The sequence below is a fragment of the Schistocerca serialis genome, chromosome 4, assembly GCF_023864345.2.
Source record: "Schistocerca serialis cubense isolate TAMUIC-IGC-003099 chromosome 4, iqSchSeri2.2, whole genome shotgun sequence".
Taxonomy (NCBI): Eukaryota; Metazoa; Arthropoda; class Insecta; order Orthoptera; family Acrididae; genus Schistocerca; species Schistocerca serialis.
In genome coordinates, this window is record NC_064641.1 from 779,965,743 (window position 1) to 779,987,496 (window position 21,754).

At 37.9% G+C, this 21,754-nt stretch overlaps 1 protein-coding gene across 2 annotated transcripts in view; it reads left to right on the top strand.

The window, feature by feature from the left end:
- LOC126473351 (DENN domain-containing protein 5B) overlaps positions 1-21,754 on the top strand; it is a 483,519-nt gene that overhangs the window by 375,917 nt on the left and 85,848 nt on the right. For both annotated transcript variants that reach the window (XM_050100349.1, XM_050100350.1), the window contains exons 7-9: positions 12,558-12,903; positions 17,963-18,150; positions 18,823-19,034. In XM_050100349.1, the coding sequence (XP_049956306.1) occupies positions 12,558-12,903; positions 17,963-18,150; positions 18,823-19,034 (746 nt within the window). The remainder of the gene's footprint in view (positions 1-12,557; positions 12,904-17,962; positions 18,151-18,822; positions 19,035-21,754) is intronic.

The window sequence follows — 21,754 nt, forward strand, 5'->3', positions numbered from 1 at the left end:
ACTATGATGAAATATATTAAAATTTTATTTTTATAGCAGTATTTTTTTCTTAAAAACTCGATAAATGCATTTAATTACTGCTGGTATCAGTTGTCTGTTTTAGTTCTTCATAATGTTTTAATTTTTTTGCAACTAATTTTTTAATGTGTTTTAGTGTTTATTGTATGCCTACATTGTTATACAATGCATATTTTGGCATACATTCTTATATATTCCATTTTTAAATTTATAGTTTTTATCTTAATTGAGAATACACAAACAGTAGCAACAGAAATATAGTGGTATAATACAGTAATAACAGTGATAACTGTTTTAAGATAACTGTCTAGTTTATGTCATTATTATCAATACTTCATAAAGTATGGAAAGTATTACTTGTTACAGGTACATTGTTATTGTCAAGTTTTCTCTCTTACATTTATAAATTGTTCATCTAGTATAAAACTCCTTTGCATCGTCTCAAACTTCAAAGTACTTCCTTTGCCAACCATATTTTGTTTTTGTAAAAGGGTGGATGCTAGTACTGTTGGATGCATGGTTTCTTTATTCTCAGGATGCCAACTTGTACTGGAACTCCAAAGTATGTATTGCTGACACATTAACAAATTTCTTTCCTTTCTTGTATGAGATGACACACTAGCAATTCATTTTAAAATGATAGCTAAGATTTTCCTTGTGAAGATTCTGTCTCCAACCAGGAGTAGAAAACAATGCTTTCCTTTTTTTGCTCCTTAGTATGGATCATGATGCACAGATTATATAACCATACTTGTTTGGCATAGAAAATCTCACTGATTGATAGTTTTGGAATAGGCTGGTTTAGCTGTATGTCAAAGAAATCTTAATGACAGTTGGATTATCTCCCTTTATTAACATTAAACCACTTTGCATGAATTTTATATAACAATGTGTATACTTTGCAGTTCATTCTTCTTCTCCAGACATGTTTCTGCTTGCATTTCCAGTAGACCAACTTTGCAAGTTGGTGTGAGGAGTCCTGAATTATATATTGAAATGTTTGTAAAATAGTTCTTGTATTTTTATAAGGAGCATTGTTTCAGTCTTAAACTTTTTCTTTCTTCACAAAATCTCTGGAACATATTACTGACTGTGAGACCTGAAGGCAAATAACCTCTTGTGGGTTTCGTCCTGCCATGGTTGCTCCCTCTCTCTCTCTCTCTCTCTCTCTCTCTCTCTCTCTCTCTCTCTCTCTCTCTCTCTCTCTCTGCATTTATATTTCCTTATAGCACTCTTAATGGCAATAGTTAGGTCCCCATGATCCTTTCCTGTTCTGTCGCCACCTCTCCATTTATTTAGCAACCTTCCTCTTTCGTGGAACCTGCTTGCTACATAGGCATTTCCTGCCACCGGAACATTCTTTGACCTGTATGCCATTTTCAGAATCGCAGTAATTATCATCTATTCTGCTTTAACTTGCAGTACTTCTTTGTGGACTAACACAGTAACATCAAATGAATACTTTTCTAAAATAGCTGTAGGTGCTCTGAAAATAACTGGTTATAACACTATTCCCTCCAACAAGTACTGTTGCAATAATGAAGAACATTGCATACAGCAACCTGACATGCCCATCTAGTACATTATTGCCAACTGCTTGCTATGGAAAGAGGGTGAAGACACTTGAGAGTAATTTTATTGCATTTGTCGGCTTTTGCTATAACTCAAAGAATGCATATATTGGCTTTAGCTGAATCCTTGTGATTTAGGCTGCTTATACACATGGCGATATTTGTCTTTTGCTGAAACATGTTTCAGGGGTTCATGTAAAAGGTCAAAATTATGCCATTACTATGCCTAATTCAGTTTTGAAATTTTTCTGTATTTATCGATTTAATTTTTTTTAGCTGTGTGCTTCCTTTCTTCCATGTTGGTTTATAACAGTGTGTTTTTTTCATCTTTTGGTAATATTGTTTTGACCGGTATTTTGCAAATAAAGTGTTTGCAGGCTAGGTGGAATGGGGTGGCGCATTGTCTTGGTGAAGCGTTCAGGAATTCCTGTTCCACAAAGGGGATCTTCATTGCCTCACTTGTTCAGGAATGTCAATCAGAACCTTGAAAAACACAATGATTTTCACTGATAAATTTACTTATTTTCTTGATGTTGTCTTCTGTTTTTTATGGTCAGTGTTGTTCAGAGCATGGATCAACTTCAGTCGTTTTATGTCCCTCATTAAATCTTTTGCACCACTCAAAAACTTGTTTTCACAACAAACAGTTACTTCCATATACTTGCTTTAACATGCTATGAGCTCCTGTACCAGTTTTCTCCACTTTCACTAGAAATTTGAAGCTAAGTTGTTGCTCCACTTGAACATTTTCCGTTTTCTGCAAAGACATTAGCACAAGTTTGTCAGTGGATGAATTTTGACCATAAATCAGATAACGAAATATTGGTGTCCTGGTTAATTCCCATTAGAATTAAAATTCCCATCAAAGCATATATTTCAGAAATGCTAGCAGGAGACGTGTTTTTTTTCTTTCAGCTTCTTCATTTGTATGGTCAACAATTTTCTGTACTGTTTCAGGAGTGAAAAATTTCTTAAATAATTCACATATACTTGTTACTTCCCTAGCAGTAGTTATTTGCTGATCCATGGACTATGTTGGCAAAACCCCTTCTGCAATGCTCTCTACCAGAACTTACGACTTATTTGGAGCAATGCCTTCATGGTTTGTTTCTTCATTGTCCTCCATTTTTTTATTTGAATTCTCTTCCACTTCTGTATGATCTGACTCAAAATCACTTAAATCTGTTAATTTGTCACCTACTAAAAGTTTAGCAAAAATTCTGTATCTTACAAGAAATGTGTTGGCTCTGTTGTGACAGACTGATAATAATAATTGCTAGTAATCAACAATTACAATCAAACTCAATTATTAGACTCTCAACTAGATACTGTAAAGCACAGTTGATGTTGCCAAATGAAATTTAATAAAGGAAAAATGTACGGGCAATTTTTGTCCATGCTTGGTGGTTGTTGGGAAGACAATAAAATTATGGTCACGTGTAGTACTAACCCAGGACAGAATGTGCCCTTGGGCCCAAAATTTTTTATTCGCAGTTTTTTAAAAAAAAACTATAGAAATGTACAGTATAGTACTTTATAAGGTGCAAGTCAAATAGAAAATGGCTCATAAAAACAGAAGAATACTTGTTATGAGTTTTGAATAAAAGAAAAATGTACAGGCAAGTTTTGCCCCTACATGATGGTTGCAGGAATCATTATTATTTACTATCCAGAGTTATGCTTACAGCTTATATCTGTAAGTTGTAGTTATCCTGGTAGGAAGAATTTGAATGGGTTAATTTTATTTTACAGACTGCTATGGTTACAGTTAATCATCATATGCAACAGCATTTTATTTTCTACTCTAATGCAGAGAGAATGCCATTTGCAAGTTTAGTGTCAAAGAGTTATAGCTCTGTACTTTTGCACAATGAAATCTTAAAACACTGCAGATATTCTTACATTATAACTGGTGGAGCTGACTGACACTATATTTTTCTTTGATTTCATGTTGCAGAGATCAAACTGCCACCATTATAATACTGAGATCTGTGTCCCCATAATTTATTAGTAATTAAACAGTAAATAACAACTGCATTTTTGCATAATCAAAATGTTGCATGTGCTGGAATTTTCAAATTCTCATAGTGATGTCAATTTTTTGCTGCTGACAATGTAGATTGAGAATTTGAATAGTTGTGTTAGTTACATGACAGTGTCTGTTGTTTTATGATAAGCAGCAATGTACTGTAGGTAGGATTTAGTATGTACAGATGTTAGTAAATATTTTCTTTGAAGAAACGATAATCAAGTAAATGTTTAGCTATCACTAACACATAAACAACAGCAGATTTTTTAAAAGTAACAGCATTCTTTGTAATTATGAAATGATTTTCTTGTTTTTCGTTAATGTATACCTTGACTTGTTCCATATCCCTGAAGGTGTTCCTTCTTATTGGGATCTACGGGACAGAATGGATAGATGGATGAATGAATGTTTTAATTAATTAATGATGGGATTGTGGGTTAAATAAGCAGTCAGGATGTAACAGCTTCTCAAAAGTCCAAGTGATCACGTAATAAACACTTCTAACTTAAAAATTATTAAAATCGAGAAGATAGTTCTAAATATTGTCAGAATTGCATTTATATTCTACACCTACATCAACATCTACATCTATACTCTGTAAATCACTGTCACGTCGTGCCAGAGGGTATGTCCTATTGTACCAGTAATTGGAGTTTGTTCCTGTTCTATTCACTTATGGAGCATGGGAAGAATGATTGTTTGAATGCCTTTGTGTATTCAGTAATTATTGTAATCTTATTCTCTTGATTCCTATGTGAACAATACATAGGAGATTGTAGTGTATTCCTAGAATCACCATTTAAAGCTGATTCTTGAAACTTTGTTAATCGACTTTCTCAGGATAGTTTACGTCTATCTTCAAGAGTTTTCCATTTCAGTTCCACAGTATCTCTGTGATGCTCTCCCATGGATTAAACAAACCTGTGACCATTCGTGCTGCCCTTCTTGTATTCATTCAGTATCCCCTGTTAGTCCTATTTGGCATGGGTCCCACACATTTAAGCAATATTCTAGAACTGGTTGCCTGATTCCACTTCCCCAATATTCTACCAATAAACCAAAAGTCTACCACCTGCTTTACCCATTGACTAAGCCTACGTGATCATTTCATTTCATTCCTACAGTGTGTTACACTCTGGAATTTGTACGAGTTGAATTTGTATGAATTGGCTAGTACCAACAGTAACTCACTGATATTATGGTCATAGGGTACTACGATGGGCGTTTGAAAAGTCCATGCAAAAATAAAAACTACTTACGTGTTTGGAGTATGCCTGTTTTTATTTTTCAACATAGTCTCCTTTGAGACTTACATACCTCATCCAATGCTGTTGTAATTTGTTGATCCCTTCCAAATAATAGGAATTGTCTAAGTCTGCAAAATAGCTATTAGTTGCTGCAATTACCTCCTCGTTTGAATAAAATCTTTGTTCCACCAGCCATTTCTTCAAATTGGGGAACAAATAGTAGTCTGAGGGAGCCAAGTCTGGAGAATAGGGGGAATGTGAATAGAGTTGGAATCCTATTTACATTAATTTGTGCTGGTGCAGTGTCGTGATGGAAAAGGACTTTTTGCGGTCCAATCGCCAGCGTTTTTCTTGCAGCTCTGTTTTCAAATGGTCCAATAACGATGAATAATATTCACCTGTAATAGTTTTACCCTTTTTGAGATAGTCGATGAGGATTATCCCTTGTGAATCCCAAAAGACATTTGCCATAACGTTTCCAGCCAAAGGAATGGTCTTCACCTTTTTTGGTGCAAATTCTCCCTTGGTAACCCATTGTTTAGATTGAAGTTTGGTCTCAGGAGTATAGTAATGTATCCATGTTTCATCCACAGTGACGAAACGACACTTGAAGTCCTGGATATTCTTCCTGGACAGCTGCAAACCATCCTTGCAACACTTCACACGATTCCGTTTTTGGTCAAGCGTGAGCAATCGCAGAACCCATGTTGCCGATAGCTTTCTCATGTCCAAATGTTTATGCAAAATATTATGTACCTGTTAATTCGAGATGCCCACAGCACTAACAATCTCATGCACCTTAACTCTTCTGTCATCCATCACCATATCATAGATTTTATCAATGATTTCTGGAGTTGTAACCTCCACAGGGCATCCAGAATGGTCAGCATCACTTGTGCCCATATGGCCACTTCAAAAATTTTGAAACCATTTATAAACTGTTCTAATTGAAGGTGCAGAATCACCGTCATGTTTATCAAGCTTCTCTTTAGTCTCCTGAGGCATTTTGCCTTTCATAAACTAATGTTTAATCACCACACGAAATTCTTTTTCAGCCATTTTTTGACAATCACTCGACTTCCTTGATTCACATGAATGCCAAACACAAAGAAATACACCTATATGGCTGAAACTTGAAACGCATTCTTTCCAAAGAAGCTACTAACTAAACATGACATTGATATGCGCCGGTGGTGCCATCTCTCAGACTTCGCACGGACTTTTCAAACGCCCCTCGTATATTTTTTTTTCATTTTTTTGAAGTGCACAATTTTGCATTTCTGAACATTTAAAGCAAGTTGCCAATCTTTACACCACTTTGAAATCTTATCAAGATCTGCTTTCAGATAGTATTTCATTATAGATAACTGCATCATCTGCAAAAAGCCTGATATTACTATTAATATTGTCCGCTAGGTCATTAACGTACAACATGAACAGCAAGGATCCTAACACACTTCCCTGGGGTACACACGAAATTACTTCTACATCTGAGAATGACTGTCCATCCAAGATAACATGCCGTGTCCTCACTACCAAAAAGTCCTTAGATTAGATTACATTAGATTAGATTCGGTTCCATAGACCCAAAAAATGAGATGATTCTCATGGGTGCAGAACATGTCAGAAAGTATAACATAAAAAACATAAAACATTTGAATATAATACTTACTACCCTGATTGTTTGTCAGGATATTGTCAAACTACATGAATACAGTACAGTAAACCTGAACAGCTAACAAATACAGAATTAATACGTTCTCAGAATGAAACATTGTTATGCATTTTTAATAAATTTATCATACACAAAATACCTAATGTTGACTGTTGTGACAAAAAGTGCTGTCAAAACTGAAATCTAACAGATATTTTTACTTAAGCAGGCGTAACAGTCTCTGTTAAGATATTCATCTATAGATCAGAAGGCGTTGCCTATCAAAAAGTCTTTCAATTCAGCCTCAAAGTTCACTTGATGCCCCATATGACAATAAGCATAAATGTGGTTCTCAGGCAAATGCTGCTTTCTGGAAATCAAGAAATAGTGCATCTACCTGATTGCCTTCATCCAAAGATTTCAGTATGTCATGTGAGAAAAGTGAAAGTTGGGCTTCACGTGATAGGTATGTATGGAACCAGTGATGGTTGGCATTGAGGAGGTCATTCTGTTGAAGATACCTCATTTCGTTTCAAACTACGTTCTAAGATTCTACAGCAAATTGATGTCAAGGATATTGAATGGTAGCTTTGTGGATCACTTGTACTACCCTTCTTGTGCACGGGTGTGACCCTTGCCTTTTTCCAAGAATTGGGCATGGGTTTTGGCTTGAGGAATCTGTGATAAAGTTAGAAGAGGGGCTAACTCAACTGCAAATTCAGTATAGAATCTGACAGGGATTCCATCATGGCCTGGAGGTTTGGTCTGTTTTAATGATTTCAACTGTTTCTCAACATTCATAATGACACTAATATTTATTTCATTCATCTTTTCAGCAGTGCAAAGATTAAATTGGGGCAGTTCTCCTGGGTTTTCGTTTATAAAGGAACAGTTGAAATGGAGTTTAGCATTTCAGCTTTTGCTCTGCTTCCCTTAAATTTAGTTCCTGTCTCATTTGCTAGGGACTGGACACTAACTTTGATGCCACTAACAGCCTTTACATACAACCAGAATTTCTGTGGGTTCTGTGATAGATCATTTGACAATATTCTGCTACGGTAATCTTTGAATGTATCAACACATTGGTCTCTTGACAGTCAAATGTGTTTCATTCAGCATCTCTCTATCTACGGCCCTAAGCTTTGTTTTACACCTATTGTACTGTGACTATCTACCATGGAGTTTCCCTCCCATTATGGACTATTCTACTGGATACATATCTGTGTAGTGTGTGGTCAACTATTCTTTTAAACTTGAGCCATAGTTCCTCTACTGAGGTTTTCTCTAAAGTTTTTCGTTACATCATGAGACAAATCTGGTGGGTGATAGAAGGATCCATTTATCATTTTTGACTGCCACTGGTACTGGTTCTTGCCCAAACAATTTCACATGGGGCTTCAGTTTTGATCTCGGCAGAGTTGAGTTTCTTGTCTACTATGACAAATATGCCACCTCCATTTCCCGTTTGCCTGTACTGTCGATATACACTTAAATTTTCCCCATAAATCTCACTGCTTTCAACTTACGGGTTCAACCACCTTTCTGTACCTAGTATTATGTGAGCTTCACTGTTTTTCATGAGTGCTTCAAACTCCGGCACTTTGTTTCAAATGCTTTGGCAGTTTACCGTCAGGATTTTAATACTCTCTGCTGTGGAAGGTATTTCTTTTGATCTTACACTGATACTTTTGGGTTTCCTACAGCTATAGTTATCTGGATTGGATGGAGAGTCGGCACACAGTCAGCTGCCTGAGTAGCACCCTCTGTTGTGTAGTGCACACCTGACCCATTTAGGGTAAACCTACAGCTCTCAGCCCTATGGCGCAAGTCCAGGAAGTCACAGCCTAGCTTGTCACAGAACCTTCAAAATCTCTGGTTCAGTCCTTCAACTCATCAGAACCACAGGGCCATGATCAGTTCTGGGTACCATGCTGCAAATTGCGAGCTTCGTCGAAACACCATGCACAAAGCTGGTCTTCTCAACCTTCTTTGCCAGTCACTGGAATGAACCAAGTATGACCTCGGTGCCCAGATGACAGGCATAATTTGTTCCAATGTGTGCCACAATCTGTAGTTGGTTGCACTCTGTTCCCTCAGTGGCTGCTAGAATAGTCTCTTCAGCATGTTGAATGAGGCCCACCAGGCATACACCCTGAGTGCACCTGGTGTCCTTTCCTGTCCCTTGCTGCCATTTCCCTCAGTGGTACCATCATTCACTGTATGTTTGAACTGCCAACGAATAATAGGTGCCTACCTTTTTGTGTTTGTCTCCTCTTGACACTGGACGAAACAGGTTTCCCCAAAACAGGTGACATGAGTCCCACTGTCTCAGTTTGTTTTGTTGAGAGAGAGCGCCTCAAACTTGTTGCTTAGAGCAATTGGCACAATACCCTGAGTTCTCCTTGGTCCCAATTCACCCAATACAGGACACCTAGTTCTACCACGGACACACCACTTGCAATCAAGTGGACAAGTATTGCCAGATCCTGTACCTTCTGCAGAGGAGACAGGATCCATAGGAGAGGATAGTACTTGAGGTACACGACTCTCGGGAGCTCTTCCAGCACATCGACTCGCAGCAGCTGCCTATCATTTGTCAGTAGTTAGGGCGATTTCCAGTTGCTTACAAAAGTTCACCAATTCATGCTGTGTTCACAGTGGGGCTGCATTTTGGCTGGTGCAATGTATTAAAGGCAGTGAAAAAGTAACTTTAAATTAAGCTCACTGATAATCTTTTAATCTGTTGAGTTAAAAAGTTGCTAATTCCCTATAAGAACTGAAGCAAAGATTTCTATTAATGCCACACAAAAACTTGAGGTAAAAATTATAATTTTCTAAAATGTTTTGAGATTAATTGTAGTTGTTTGCAAATTCAGATGCAGAGTTATTTACAGTAAATGCAGATAATATGTAGTGCTACTTCTCTATAAGGGAAAACTGGATGTAACAGAATATATTGGTTAGAATATCTGATGCAGTAACAAAATCACAAATGTCGATTTACTAAAATTCCTTGTGGATTATGCAAGACAATGGTAGCTTCTGAAAATTTCCAAAACTGCGTGTTTGTTTGTGTTGATATACAATGTAATTCTGGGATGATATACTCTTGGCAAAACTGTGAACCAAAAGTGCTGATCTGCTACAAAATAAATTATGTATCCAAAACACATGTACCAGTAACTTACGAAAGTATTGTTTTGCAAGTGTCTAAAAATTCTCAAAATAACCAACTTCTCACATAATTGTACAATGAAATTAATGAATGATTGTTTTGAATGAGGAAAGGGCTACTGTTCTCAAAAAATTTAAGAGCACAGCAAGCCTATAATTGACAATAACAGTACAAGTTTATTGCAACACTTAGGAATTTTCGAAATTTCACAATATATCGCAGTACAAATTGGCATTGATAAAATCAAGGAAAAATTATGCAAAATGTATGTATTGCATAGATTTTTCACTTAGCTGATTCTGTGCACACTTCTACACTGGCGTACTGAAGAAGAACACTGCAGCATGAGTTTATGTCAATGAAAACTGCTAAAATGCATTAAACCTCATAGACTACTGGTGAACAGCTCAAACATTTATGTAACACTTACGTTCATGAATTGTGCTGTCCTTTTGTCAATTCTTCTTTGTAGTCAATCGCAAAGCCTGTTTAGGGTAAAATCAAAGTTAATTTCAACGGTTTTATGGTATATCATGTTGGGGATCTGTATCTTCATACTGAGGAGGGAGTACATTTGGGCACTGTTGTTTCTGATTGTCAATTGTCTCTTGTTCTTTTGATTCTTACACATACATTGATGTCATTGTAACCAGTTTCCTATATAGACCATTTTTAATGTTTTATTTCTCCTGTGTATAAAGAAATTATTGCATAAGTCTACAATATACACAACACTTTTACAGTACATCTCTGTTATTCTAAAAATGAAAATATGAGATACTGTGAAACAAACAGAGAAATAGTATTTTCTGTCAGATAGTGCCCTCTGTCACTGGAGAATCCTCTGCACCTTTTTTCACTTAATGTGTTATACCAGGTGGTTATAATTAAAGTGCAGCTTCTCGCAGAGGTTCAGTGCAGGCTGTAATTATTATATGGCAGTGAAACTTGATAGAGACGGTAATGCCTTAATGTGGAATTATATATGCTGGGGAAAAAAATGGTTCTGGTTTTCACTGCCAAGTGGGGATCTGGCACTGTGCATTGTATGACATCCATTTTGTCATTTTACTAGCTTAACATGAGTGCACTGTATGACAATCAAGAAGAGAGACCATGAGCAGTTAGTTAAACTGTTTTTTTGTAGACAGCAGCAATTAAAGTATCACCGAAAGGTTTGAGGACAGGCCCGAAAGTGATAATAAAATTCGAAAACATGGGTGAGCTTGGTATGGCACCTGGAAGGAGATGGCATCCTGGCCTTGTGGAAGTTACTGATGAGGTTGCTGTTGCTGTAAGTGACCATGCAGCACATGCCGCAGGTAGTGGTAGTGCAGTGTCACAAGAATAGTCCATCCAATGGTCAACAGTATGGGAAGTTTTGTGGTATATTTTACACTGCTACTGTACAAGAGCCAGACGGTGCAGCAGCTGAAACCTCATCATCCACGATAACTTAATAAATTTCCTTTTCTGTTTCTAGCACGGATGGACAACACACGTTACACTGCAGGTTATAGTGAATACACAGACCTGTCGGATTTGGGTCCTGTTAAATCACTTGGTATGCATGAAGAGCCACTGCATGTATCATATGTGACTGTGGTGTGTGGATTCGTGAACACTTTTATTCTCGCTCCGTTCTTCTTTGGGGAGAATATACTCATAGGGCCTGTCAGGTGTACCGTGATGTCTGCATGTTATACCTGCTTTGGAAGAGTGCAACTGTTTGGAAACCCCTGTTTTCATGCAAGATGGGGGGGGGGGGGGGGGGGGGGCAAAACCTCATGTCACTCACACAGTGAAAGATCTGCCTAATGCAACCTTCCACGAACGAGTTATCTGCAGAGGTTTTCTAGATACGTGGTCTGCAAGATCACCTGATCTGAATCCATGTGACTCGTGACTCTGGCCTATCTAAAAGAACATGTTTAACAGGGACTTATTGAGTCTGCCAGTATACAGGAACACATTGTTCAAATTCCACTGGAACAGCCGCAGGCTAATGTTGATCACATCGTTTTGTGGATGCAGTATCTTGTCGACTTCTCCGATGTTGATATTAAACATATTGAACAAATCTTTTAAGCAGTGATTAATAATAAAGTTAACATTATGCCTTTTTTACTATTTGACCTTCTTTGTGCCTTCCTCTTTCCTAATCCATTCATATGGAAAACTTATACATCTTCTATAATTTACAGAATCAGATCTGCATCTGGTGGCCAAAATTGGAATTAATGTGTTTTCCAGGTTAAATTAGGTCCACATTAATGCATTAGCATATCTACAAAGTTTCACTGGCATATGATAATTACAGCCTACACTGGACCTCTGTGAACAACTGCACTTTAATTATAATCACTCGGTGGCTTGCTGTAATCCAAAGATATATGAAGGTAGTCACAACAGAGTGCCTCTTATGTACTACAATGCTTTATGTTATAATATAAGGCAGTTGAATAAAGATTACACACTGAGGATGACAAAACTTCATCAGAACATTTTGAGGTACAAATAAAATGGAAACATTCATATGTTTTGTAGCAGCAAAGCACCACCAATGCAGTTTTGTTTATACAAATGCTCATCAAATGTGTGTGATTGATGGTTGATGCACTGATATGAGAAAGAAGAGTGAACATTGTGGTCAGGCTTTTTTGGAGGAAGCCTACCTATACAATCTGAATATGTGATTGGATTCTGTTACATATAAGAGCAACAATTACTATTATTATTTTGATTGCTTTAACAACAGTTTTTGTGCTTAGTAGTGCAAGTTTGTTTTGTAAATGTTTCTGATTAGATGAGAAACATCTGAAATTATATGTATTATTTGCTTAGTGTAATGTGGATGTTGCAGCAACAGGGCAATCTATGCTTTGTCGATATTGATCAGAGGAAGGTGCAGCTGCCTGAGGAACTTCCAAGCTTTCCACAAAGGCAAGAGTTTATAGTGGAATTAGTGGAAGTGCTGAAACAATTCAGAGTGTCAGCAGGGACATCAGATTTAGCCAATGTGTCTGGTGGTCAGGGTGATATCATGACATCAAGCTGCATCCTTCCATCTCAGTCACAAATCCAGCCACGCCGCAAGCACTCTTGGTCTCATGATTCAGATTCTGGTGTATCTGATGGGTCACACTCATCATCAGGTTCACCTCAGTCTGATGCACTCCAGAGAATTGTTGCAATTGTACGGAGCAAAGGTACAACTTAGCATCTCAACTTGCATATCTCTTACACTCCTGGAAATTGAAATAAGAACACCGTGAATTCATTGTCCCAGGAAGGGGAAACTTTATTGACACAGTCCTGGGGTCAGATACATCACATGATCACACTGACAGAACCACAGGCACATAGACACAGGCAACGGAGCATGCACAATGTCGGCACTAGTACAGTGTATATCCACCTTTCGCAGCAATGCAGGCTGCTATTCTCCCATGGAGACGATCGTAGAGATGCTGGATGTAGTCCTGTGGAACGGCTTGCCATGCCATTTCCACCTGGCGCCTCAGTTGGACCAGCGTTCGTGCTGGACGTGCAGACCGCGTGAGAAGACGCTTCATCCAGTCCCAAACATGCTCAATGGGGGACAGATCCGGAGATCTTGCTGGCCAGGGTAGTTGACTTACACCTTCTAGAGCACATTGGGTGGCACGGGATACATGCGGACGTGCATTGTCCTGTTGGAACAGCAAGTTCCCTTGCCGGTCTAGGAATGGTAGAACGATGGGTTCGATGACGGTTTGGATGTACCGTGCACTATTCAGTGTCCCCTCGACGATCACCAGTGGTGTACGGCCAGTGTAGGAGATCGCTCCCCACACCATGATGCCGGGTGTTGGCCCTGTGTGCCTCGGTCGTATGCAGTCCTGATTGTGGCGCTCACCTGCACGGCGCCAAACACGCATACGACCATCATTGGCACCAAGGCAGAAGCGACTCTCATCGCTGAAGACGACACGTCTCCATTCGTCCCTCCATTCACGCCTGTCGCGACACCACTGGAGGCGGGCTGCACGATGTTGGGGCGTGAGCGGAAGACGGCCTAACGGTGTGCGGGACCGTAGCCCAGCTTCATGGAGACGGTTGCGAATGGTCCTCGCCGATACCCCAGGAGCAACAGTGTCCCTAATTTGCTGGGAAGTGGCGGTGCGGTCCCCTACGGCACTGCGTAGGATCCTACGGTCTTGGCGTGCATCCGTGCGTCGCTGCGGTCCGGTCCCAGGTCGACGGGCACGTGCACCTTCCGCCGACCACTGGCGACAACATCGATGTACTGTGGAGACCTCACGCCCCACGTGTTGAGCAATTCGGCGGTACGTCCACCCGGCCTCCCGCATGCCCACTATACGCCCTCGCTCAAAGTCCGTCAACTGCACATACGGTTCACGTCCACGCTGTCGCGGCATGCTACCAGTGTTAAAGACTGCGATGGAGCTCCGTATGCCACGGCAAACTGGCTGACACTGACGGCGGCGGTGCACAAATGCTGCGCAGCTAGCGCCATTCGACGGCCAACACCGCGGTTCCTGGTGTGTCCGCTGTGCCGTGCGGGTGATCATTGCTTGTACAGCCCTCTCGCAGTGTCCGGAGCAAGTATGGTGGGTCTGACACACCGGTGTCAATGTGTTCTTTTTTCCATTTCCAGGAGTGTATTTTAATTTGTTATTGACTCATCTATGTTTATTTTAGTAATTTTATTGAATCAGTATTTTGCAACTCATTTCCGGTACGTGTTTTATCATAGTACTTGTGTATGTTTTGTTTATTTAGTATTGTTTTTAACAGACTAGTCAACTCCTTTGGCTGAGCTGTCAATATGACTGGCTACCACAAAGTACCACACAGAAGCCCCTCATTCAGGCTTTGATGTTTCCCATGATTTATCCTTGGTGGGGCAGACAGAACCAGGTCAGCTCAGTGTCATCATGCGACTGAGGAGCTATTTGAAAAGAAGTAGTGACTACGAGCTTTTGATGCTGATATTAATGGGTTGCAGAGTGGTAGACACCACATACCTTTCTAATTATGCCACGCAATTAACCATTACACAGACCATGTGGCACTATTTAGTCCACTTGGCACTATCATTTGAAGACCGTTGTTTCATAGAGTTCACTATTTATGGTTCAGTGCATTAACCAACTTGTGTTACAGAATACAGTTATTAAAACAAAGAAATATGCTTTAGAGAGTAAATACATACATACAACATAGTGCTATCCCTGCTTATGATCTGACAAATACCGATTACCTCAGGTGATGCTGAAGGAAATAAATTAAAAGCATTCTTGATAATTATTTTCCACCACCATTTCACCCCAGTAACATAGAGATTCTACTATTATAGTGTCACAAAAAAGGAAGGAGGGGTGGGGAACCAGACGAAGAAAATCCATCAAATAGCTTACACAGTTGCTCAGCATGTGGGAACTCCAGTCTGGATTATTGTGGCTATTGCTGCAACTTTGATTAAATAAATCTAAACTCTTACTTCTGCAAGTGGGTATTGTAATTTTTAGTTACATGTGTTCTATGACAACTGGCATCTGGGTTGGCTTCATAACAACAGGAGAATGATCATAAACTTCTGCTGTTGGATCATGAGATACCATCCACAACTTGATAGGCTGACTGTCACGAGGTCTGCGCAACCAGTATGTTATAACTGTTTTTTAATGAGAATGGTTGTTGCATTTATTGTAAGCATGAAGATATGATGATTTAACCCACCTCCATAACCATAGATTTCAAATGGGACATCGACAGGTCTGTACTTTCTGCTGGGGCAATGTTTTTCCTCTACAAAGCAGGCAGCTTACCCCCCCCCCCCCCCAACCCCCTCCCTTCCCTCCCCCTCTCTCTCTCTCTCTCTCTCTCTCTCTCTCTCTCTCTCTCTCTCTCTCTCTCTCTCTCTCTCTCACACACACACACACACACACACACACACACACACACACACTGGTGTTTTTATCAGAAAAGAATTTCCTGTGTCTCTTGAACATTTTAAAATAAGGTTTGCTTTGTCTCAATACCTTTCCTAAATTAAAGGTTTCTTTTACTTAGAATTTTCAGTAAAAACTGTTACCTAAAAATGCATATTAAAATAAAATTTTTGTGTTTGTCATTGGTCATCATGTGTTGTTGTTGGTCCAAACATAATGTTTAATGAAAATCAATATTTAATTACAGTATTGTTTGGTTTTGTTAAATGAATTATGCAGGGCAGTTCAAAATATCTTGAATGATATAAGTTTGCCACACTGACTGTTATTGTTCGGATTAAACCAGCATTTTATATTATTCATCACTATATAGTTTCAGCTGTGAATAAACAATTAAACCCATATTTGGGTTCAGGAAGTGTACTTGTGTATATCACACAATATTAGAAGCAGAGCATGGTTGGCTGGACTTTAGATGTTACATTAAGCATAGTTTCATATAAGTGCAACTACCTTTTTTGTTGCACCTGGTGTCATGTCTATGACTTGAAAATTCCTGCCAGCCACACTCTGCTTCTAAAATTTCACATAGACAGATACATTGACTGTTAGCCAAGTTTGTGTTTTTATCAAGATATATTTTACACTTGAGAAAAGCAACACAGCAAAAATTACATAGTAGTGAACTATATAAAATAAAACAATTGTTTCATCCTAACAATAACAGCCAATGTGTCAAACTGATGTCATTTCAATAAATTTATCATGGCTATGACCCCACTGCTATTAAAATGTTACAGTTCAAATATAATGATCGAAATTGATTGTAAGTATTTAATCATAGTGATAACATTGGTAAGAATGATACATTGATAAGAATTGCAGAGAATGTATAGATTAAAAAAAGAGCTCAGTTTTTAAATGTTTTATAGGTGTTTCATATGGCTCTTCTTGGACACATGGGCTACATCTAAGCAATAATCCATTTCATGCCATACATTCTGGAGCATATGTAGAGTCCTCAACACGAGCGCATTAGTTATGTTCATTCTGAATTTTGAAATTGTTTTTGTCAATGGAGGCACAAATACACTAAATCTTTCACATAACCCCATAAAAAGAAATATGAAGTCTGGATATGTAGGTGATCAAGAGCAGAGCACAGTGTTGTCATGTCCAATAGATTGATCCAGCAGTTTAGAAGATGCAGATTTGAAAATGTGCAAACATCTAGAATCCTATGTGAAGGTGCTCCATCTTGCTGAAAGATGTAATCCATGGAATCCATATTAAGATGAGACTCAGCTATTGCTCAAGCAGGTGCTGTTATAGATATGTTGAAACACTTAGCTCACTGAAGAAAAATGGAACATACAATTTTTGCACCAACATTGCATAGAACACACTAACATTTGGTGAGTCACATTGATGTTCAGCTACACACAAAGGCTTCTCTGTACCCCATAATTGAATGTTGGGCCAGTTGAGCTTGCCACTTTTGTGGAAGTTATCTCATTGTTGAAAATAAGATATTTAGTGAATGCTGTTTTCTTCATAGCTTCCAGCATTGCTTTAGACTGATTCACATATTTAATTTACTCTACCTGTTTCAGTTCCTCTAATGTATGAAATAACTACAGTTTCATTTTCAGCTTCATTCTGGATAGAATTCAAACTATTGTTTGTTGCGTTTGTAGCTCCCTGCTCTCTTTTTACGTAGACTTCTATGGATTACGGTTAAATGAAAGGCAAATTCGTTCACTCTTTTGTGGTGGTACATGAGGCCAGTCAGTATTTTTCTTTTGCACAAACATCCTGTTTCTTTGAATTGCTGATCCGTACTGCAGATGTTGTTGGTATTTGGAGCTCCTTGTTTATATTGTTGACAGAACTTCTGCATTGTGATGCTGAAATGAAAATTATTAAATTCTAACATGCATAATGCCTGTTGTATGGGATCTGCCATATTCACTTATAACATGGAACTTTCACTTAAGTGCCACTCTTCATGCATGAGCTTCAGATTCACTGCGCTTGCACAATGATCGAAGTTTTGAACTTCCTTGTACATTCTCTGTGATTATTATTGATTTGCTGCTAAGCTTTAAATGGTTATATCTGTTTGTAATTGCTATTTTAATTTTGAATTGCTCCGTATTTATCAAGATGAATACAAGTAGCTGTGATTGTGTGTGGTGGTGATGATAAATTTAAACTGCATTATGTTCATCTCTATATGTTCTATCTTATAGAAGGAACATATATAGAATGTCCCAAGGGATTCATTTGATGTTGTTCAATAATTCTCCAGGTGTGGGAGTGGATGATATTGTTGATGGAAACCTTAATAATGACTGCCGTGATCCAGATTATGAACTAAATGAACATCAACAGTACGTTGAAGACTTGCGGTTTAACAATGCAGTCAGAGAAATTTTTCTGAATCGCTTTGTAAACATTTTTTCGGCGTATGAACATTTTGTTATTCCACCAAATCAGGTAAGTATTGTAGAAGAAAACAATTTTGAATTTTATGTCTGTGAATGTTGATAGTGAGCAAAAGATACAATCCTCATTGAGGAAATATTTTAAATAAAGTACTCTCCAGATCACAAATTTTCAGTATTTCTCAGCAGATCCAATTTAAATATTTTTTCTGTGAAAAAAATGATAAGCTTGTATATGTAAATTTTTATAACAGTTTCATCTGAACATTCCTTTATTTATTTAGCCATTTGATGTATTTCAGTTGACACAAGCTGTGTGATTATATATAGGCCTTGACATTGTAATTGTACAGTAATTTTCTGTAACTTATTGCATTTATAGCACAGAGTACAGCATAACACATTTATGATATTGCACAGTGTATTCAGTTCTTTTTCATAGTGTGAATTTTTCCCTTACATTCAAATTTACATACATGCATGTATATTGTTTTTTGAATTGAATGATGGCAACTTCTTATCACATTTTTGTGTTTTTCTTGCAATAATCAGTGAATTCATTTACACAATAAAATGGATTTTTCTCCAGTATTTCTCTGAGGGTACACTTAAAGGTATTAATGTTCTTTATTTTGCTGATACTGTTTGGAAGGCAATTGAATAGATACTTCCCCATGTATGTTACACTTATATGTACTTGAAAAACTGACATTAATTGTTGCAGGATAAGGAACAGTGGTTAAGTGACAGGGATTCCATGCAAAACTTTGACAAAGCTACTTTCCTGGTTGATCAGCCTGAACAACATTTGCCCTTTCTTTCACGTTTCATAGAAAGCCAGATGTTTGCTACGTTAATTGACAACAAGATCATGACCACTTGGAGTGAAGTGGACACCAATCTTAGAGTATTTGATAGACGAATAAGGCTTCTCAGGTATGTTTCTTCTCATGCTGGTGAAATTTTGCAGTATGGCTGAATGTTGGATTGTAAATTATTTAAAAGAGCATGTTATCCTAAAAAATTAAAATAAAAAAAAATATGTGTGATATTACATCACAGATTTTGGAAACATGAAGTGAGGAGGAAATAAATTGGTGCTAGAAGTGCACTGTATGTAAGATAAAAGAACAACAAGTGTAGAAAAAGCTGCATGTTGTTGTTTGGTACGGTAGGAGGTTTAGTAAATCACATGCTGCTTATAAATATAGTTGCAAAAACAGAACACTGTTTTATTACTATTTGCAGACTTTCTCCTAAATCATTACATGTACACCTGGCAGTTTCCGGTAGCATGGAGTGTTTTCACCACTGAAAGATATCCACGTTCCTGAATACTTAATTATGAAACTAGTTTCCTTGAATAGCAAAAATTTAAAAGTGTAGAATTGAAATGAAGTGCCACGGGTTTGTATTCAGAATGAGTGGGTGTGAAATCCCTGCAGTGCCTCCCAGATTTAGATTTTCTGTGGTTTTCCTTAACCACTTTAGGCCACTGCCAAAATAGTTTCTTGCTCAAAGCCTCTGCCATCTTTTCTTGGTGAACAAGTGTTCTATTTGTTATCACTTCAGAATCAGGCATTGTAGCAACTTCCTTGCAATCAGAAGCAGAGAATTTTAAAGTAATAAATAAAAATTTCTTCAAATGTATGTTGTTAATGGGGTGTTACGATGGATCACTCTTTAGCAAATTAGGTGGGAACACACAGTCCAAAGGAGCAGTTGACCTTGTACATGAATTGCTGGTAATCGTAGTAGACGATATTGCTGTAGTGCTGTTGCTGCCATTGGGAGATGCGAATATACTAGACATGGCCTACACCTGAATAAAAAGTGGAAATATAGGTTGGCTGAGCTTCAAGCCCCTGTGATTACTAGTGGCAGGGAGGTATCTTTTTTAGGTTAGAATCAAGGGTTCAGGTGCTTTGTTCTGAAAGAAGTCAAAATAATAGAAGAGCCCCACAAAGTGCCTACGACACACAGAAAAGTGAAGTTCCGTATTTAATCAAAATATTAGAGTATTGAGTAATAAGGTAGATTAGCTTTTGTCTGTTTGGAAAATGCAGAGAACTCTGAAAAGATAGACATCCTGTGCATATCTGAGCACCACATAAGCACAGTCTTAGATAAGTTACATATAACAGATTATGCTCTAGCATCTTATTCATGCAAAGTTGATGTGGGAAAAGGAGGAGTTGTTACATATATTATATCTAAACAGGAAGGAAGTTCAGAAACATTGAGACAAGTAAATTTTGTAGTTCAAAATGGTTCAAATGGCTCTGAGCACTATGGGACTTAACATCTGTGGTCATCAGTCCCCTAGAACTTAGAACTACTTAAACCTAATTAACCTAATGACATCACACACATCCATGCCCGAGGCAGGATTTGAACCTGCGACCGTAGCAGTCGCGCGGTTCCGGACTGCGCGCCTAAATTTTGTAGTGATCAGTAAACAAAAGTGTATGCTTGTGAATGAACACTGAAAAATAGTTCACTTTTAATTGTAACAGTATATCGATTCCCACTGTAAAATTTTGAACTGTTCATGAGGAATATGGATTCCTTACTATGCCTGATTCCTTACTATGCTTTCTGTGAGAAAGCAGCAAGTAGTTAGTAGTCTTGGTGACTCCTGTGTAGATCTTCTAAAGGATTCTGATTGGAAAAATGATCTGGAAAGTTTATTTGGATCCTACAGTTCGGTGAAGGTAATTATCTTTTCCAACATGCATGGATAAAGACAATAGGACCAGAATTAATAATGTTTTCTTTGGTGAAGCTCAAAGCAAGAAATAACTGTTTATGGAGTGTCAAATGCTCTCTCTATGATCATGATGCATAGTTACTTAGGTTAGTGCCTGAGGGATGGATATTCTTCAGTTGAAACCAGTTAGAATAATTAATGAGCCCTGGACAGGTGTTTTTAAGAATAGCTTACAAGAGATGACCTGGAATGAAATTTATAATGAACCAAATGCTGGCATATAATTTAATCTACTCCATGCTAAATTCGTATAATTATTTGAAAATAGCTTTTCACATAAGCTTATCAAAAAGGACATGAAACAATCACATGAAAACCACTTACCACTATCTTGTGGATGGAAAATGGAAATGTATCTGTTGGCAAGAACAATTAAGAAATCCTGCAGTAGTTGGGCTTTACAAGAACTACTCAAAATTACTAAGAAAGTTTATTAAAAAAAACAAGGAACATCCACATAATGTCAGAAATCAGTAATTCTGACAACAGAATTAAGGCTGTATGGAATGTACTGAAATAAGAGGCAGGATGACCAGCCACAGACAGCATAACATCAATATCGAACTGAATGGAAGGCCTGTAAATGATGAGTCGCTGGTAATAAATACATTAAATAATCATTTAGTAAATATAGTAGTAAGTATAGGGACAAACAATTAAAAGAGAAAAATCATGGGAGTACAGTGAAAAAGCAACTCTCATAAGATTCAGACATATGAACGTATCATCAGATTTTCCTTCTTTATTAAGAAACTTATATATTCTCTCAAAAATCAAAGCGGGTCTGGATTTGATGGTGTTTCCAATAGGGAATTAAATATCTGTTCCCGTATAATAAGCCCTGTCTTATCTGAAATATGTAATGCATCAGTAACTCAAGGCATTT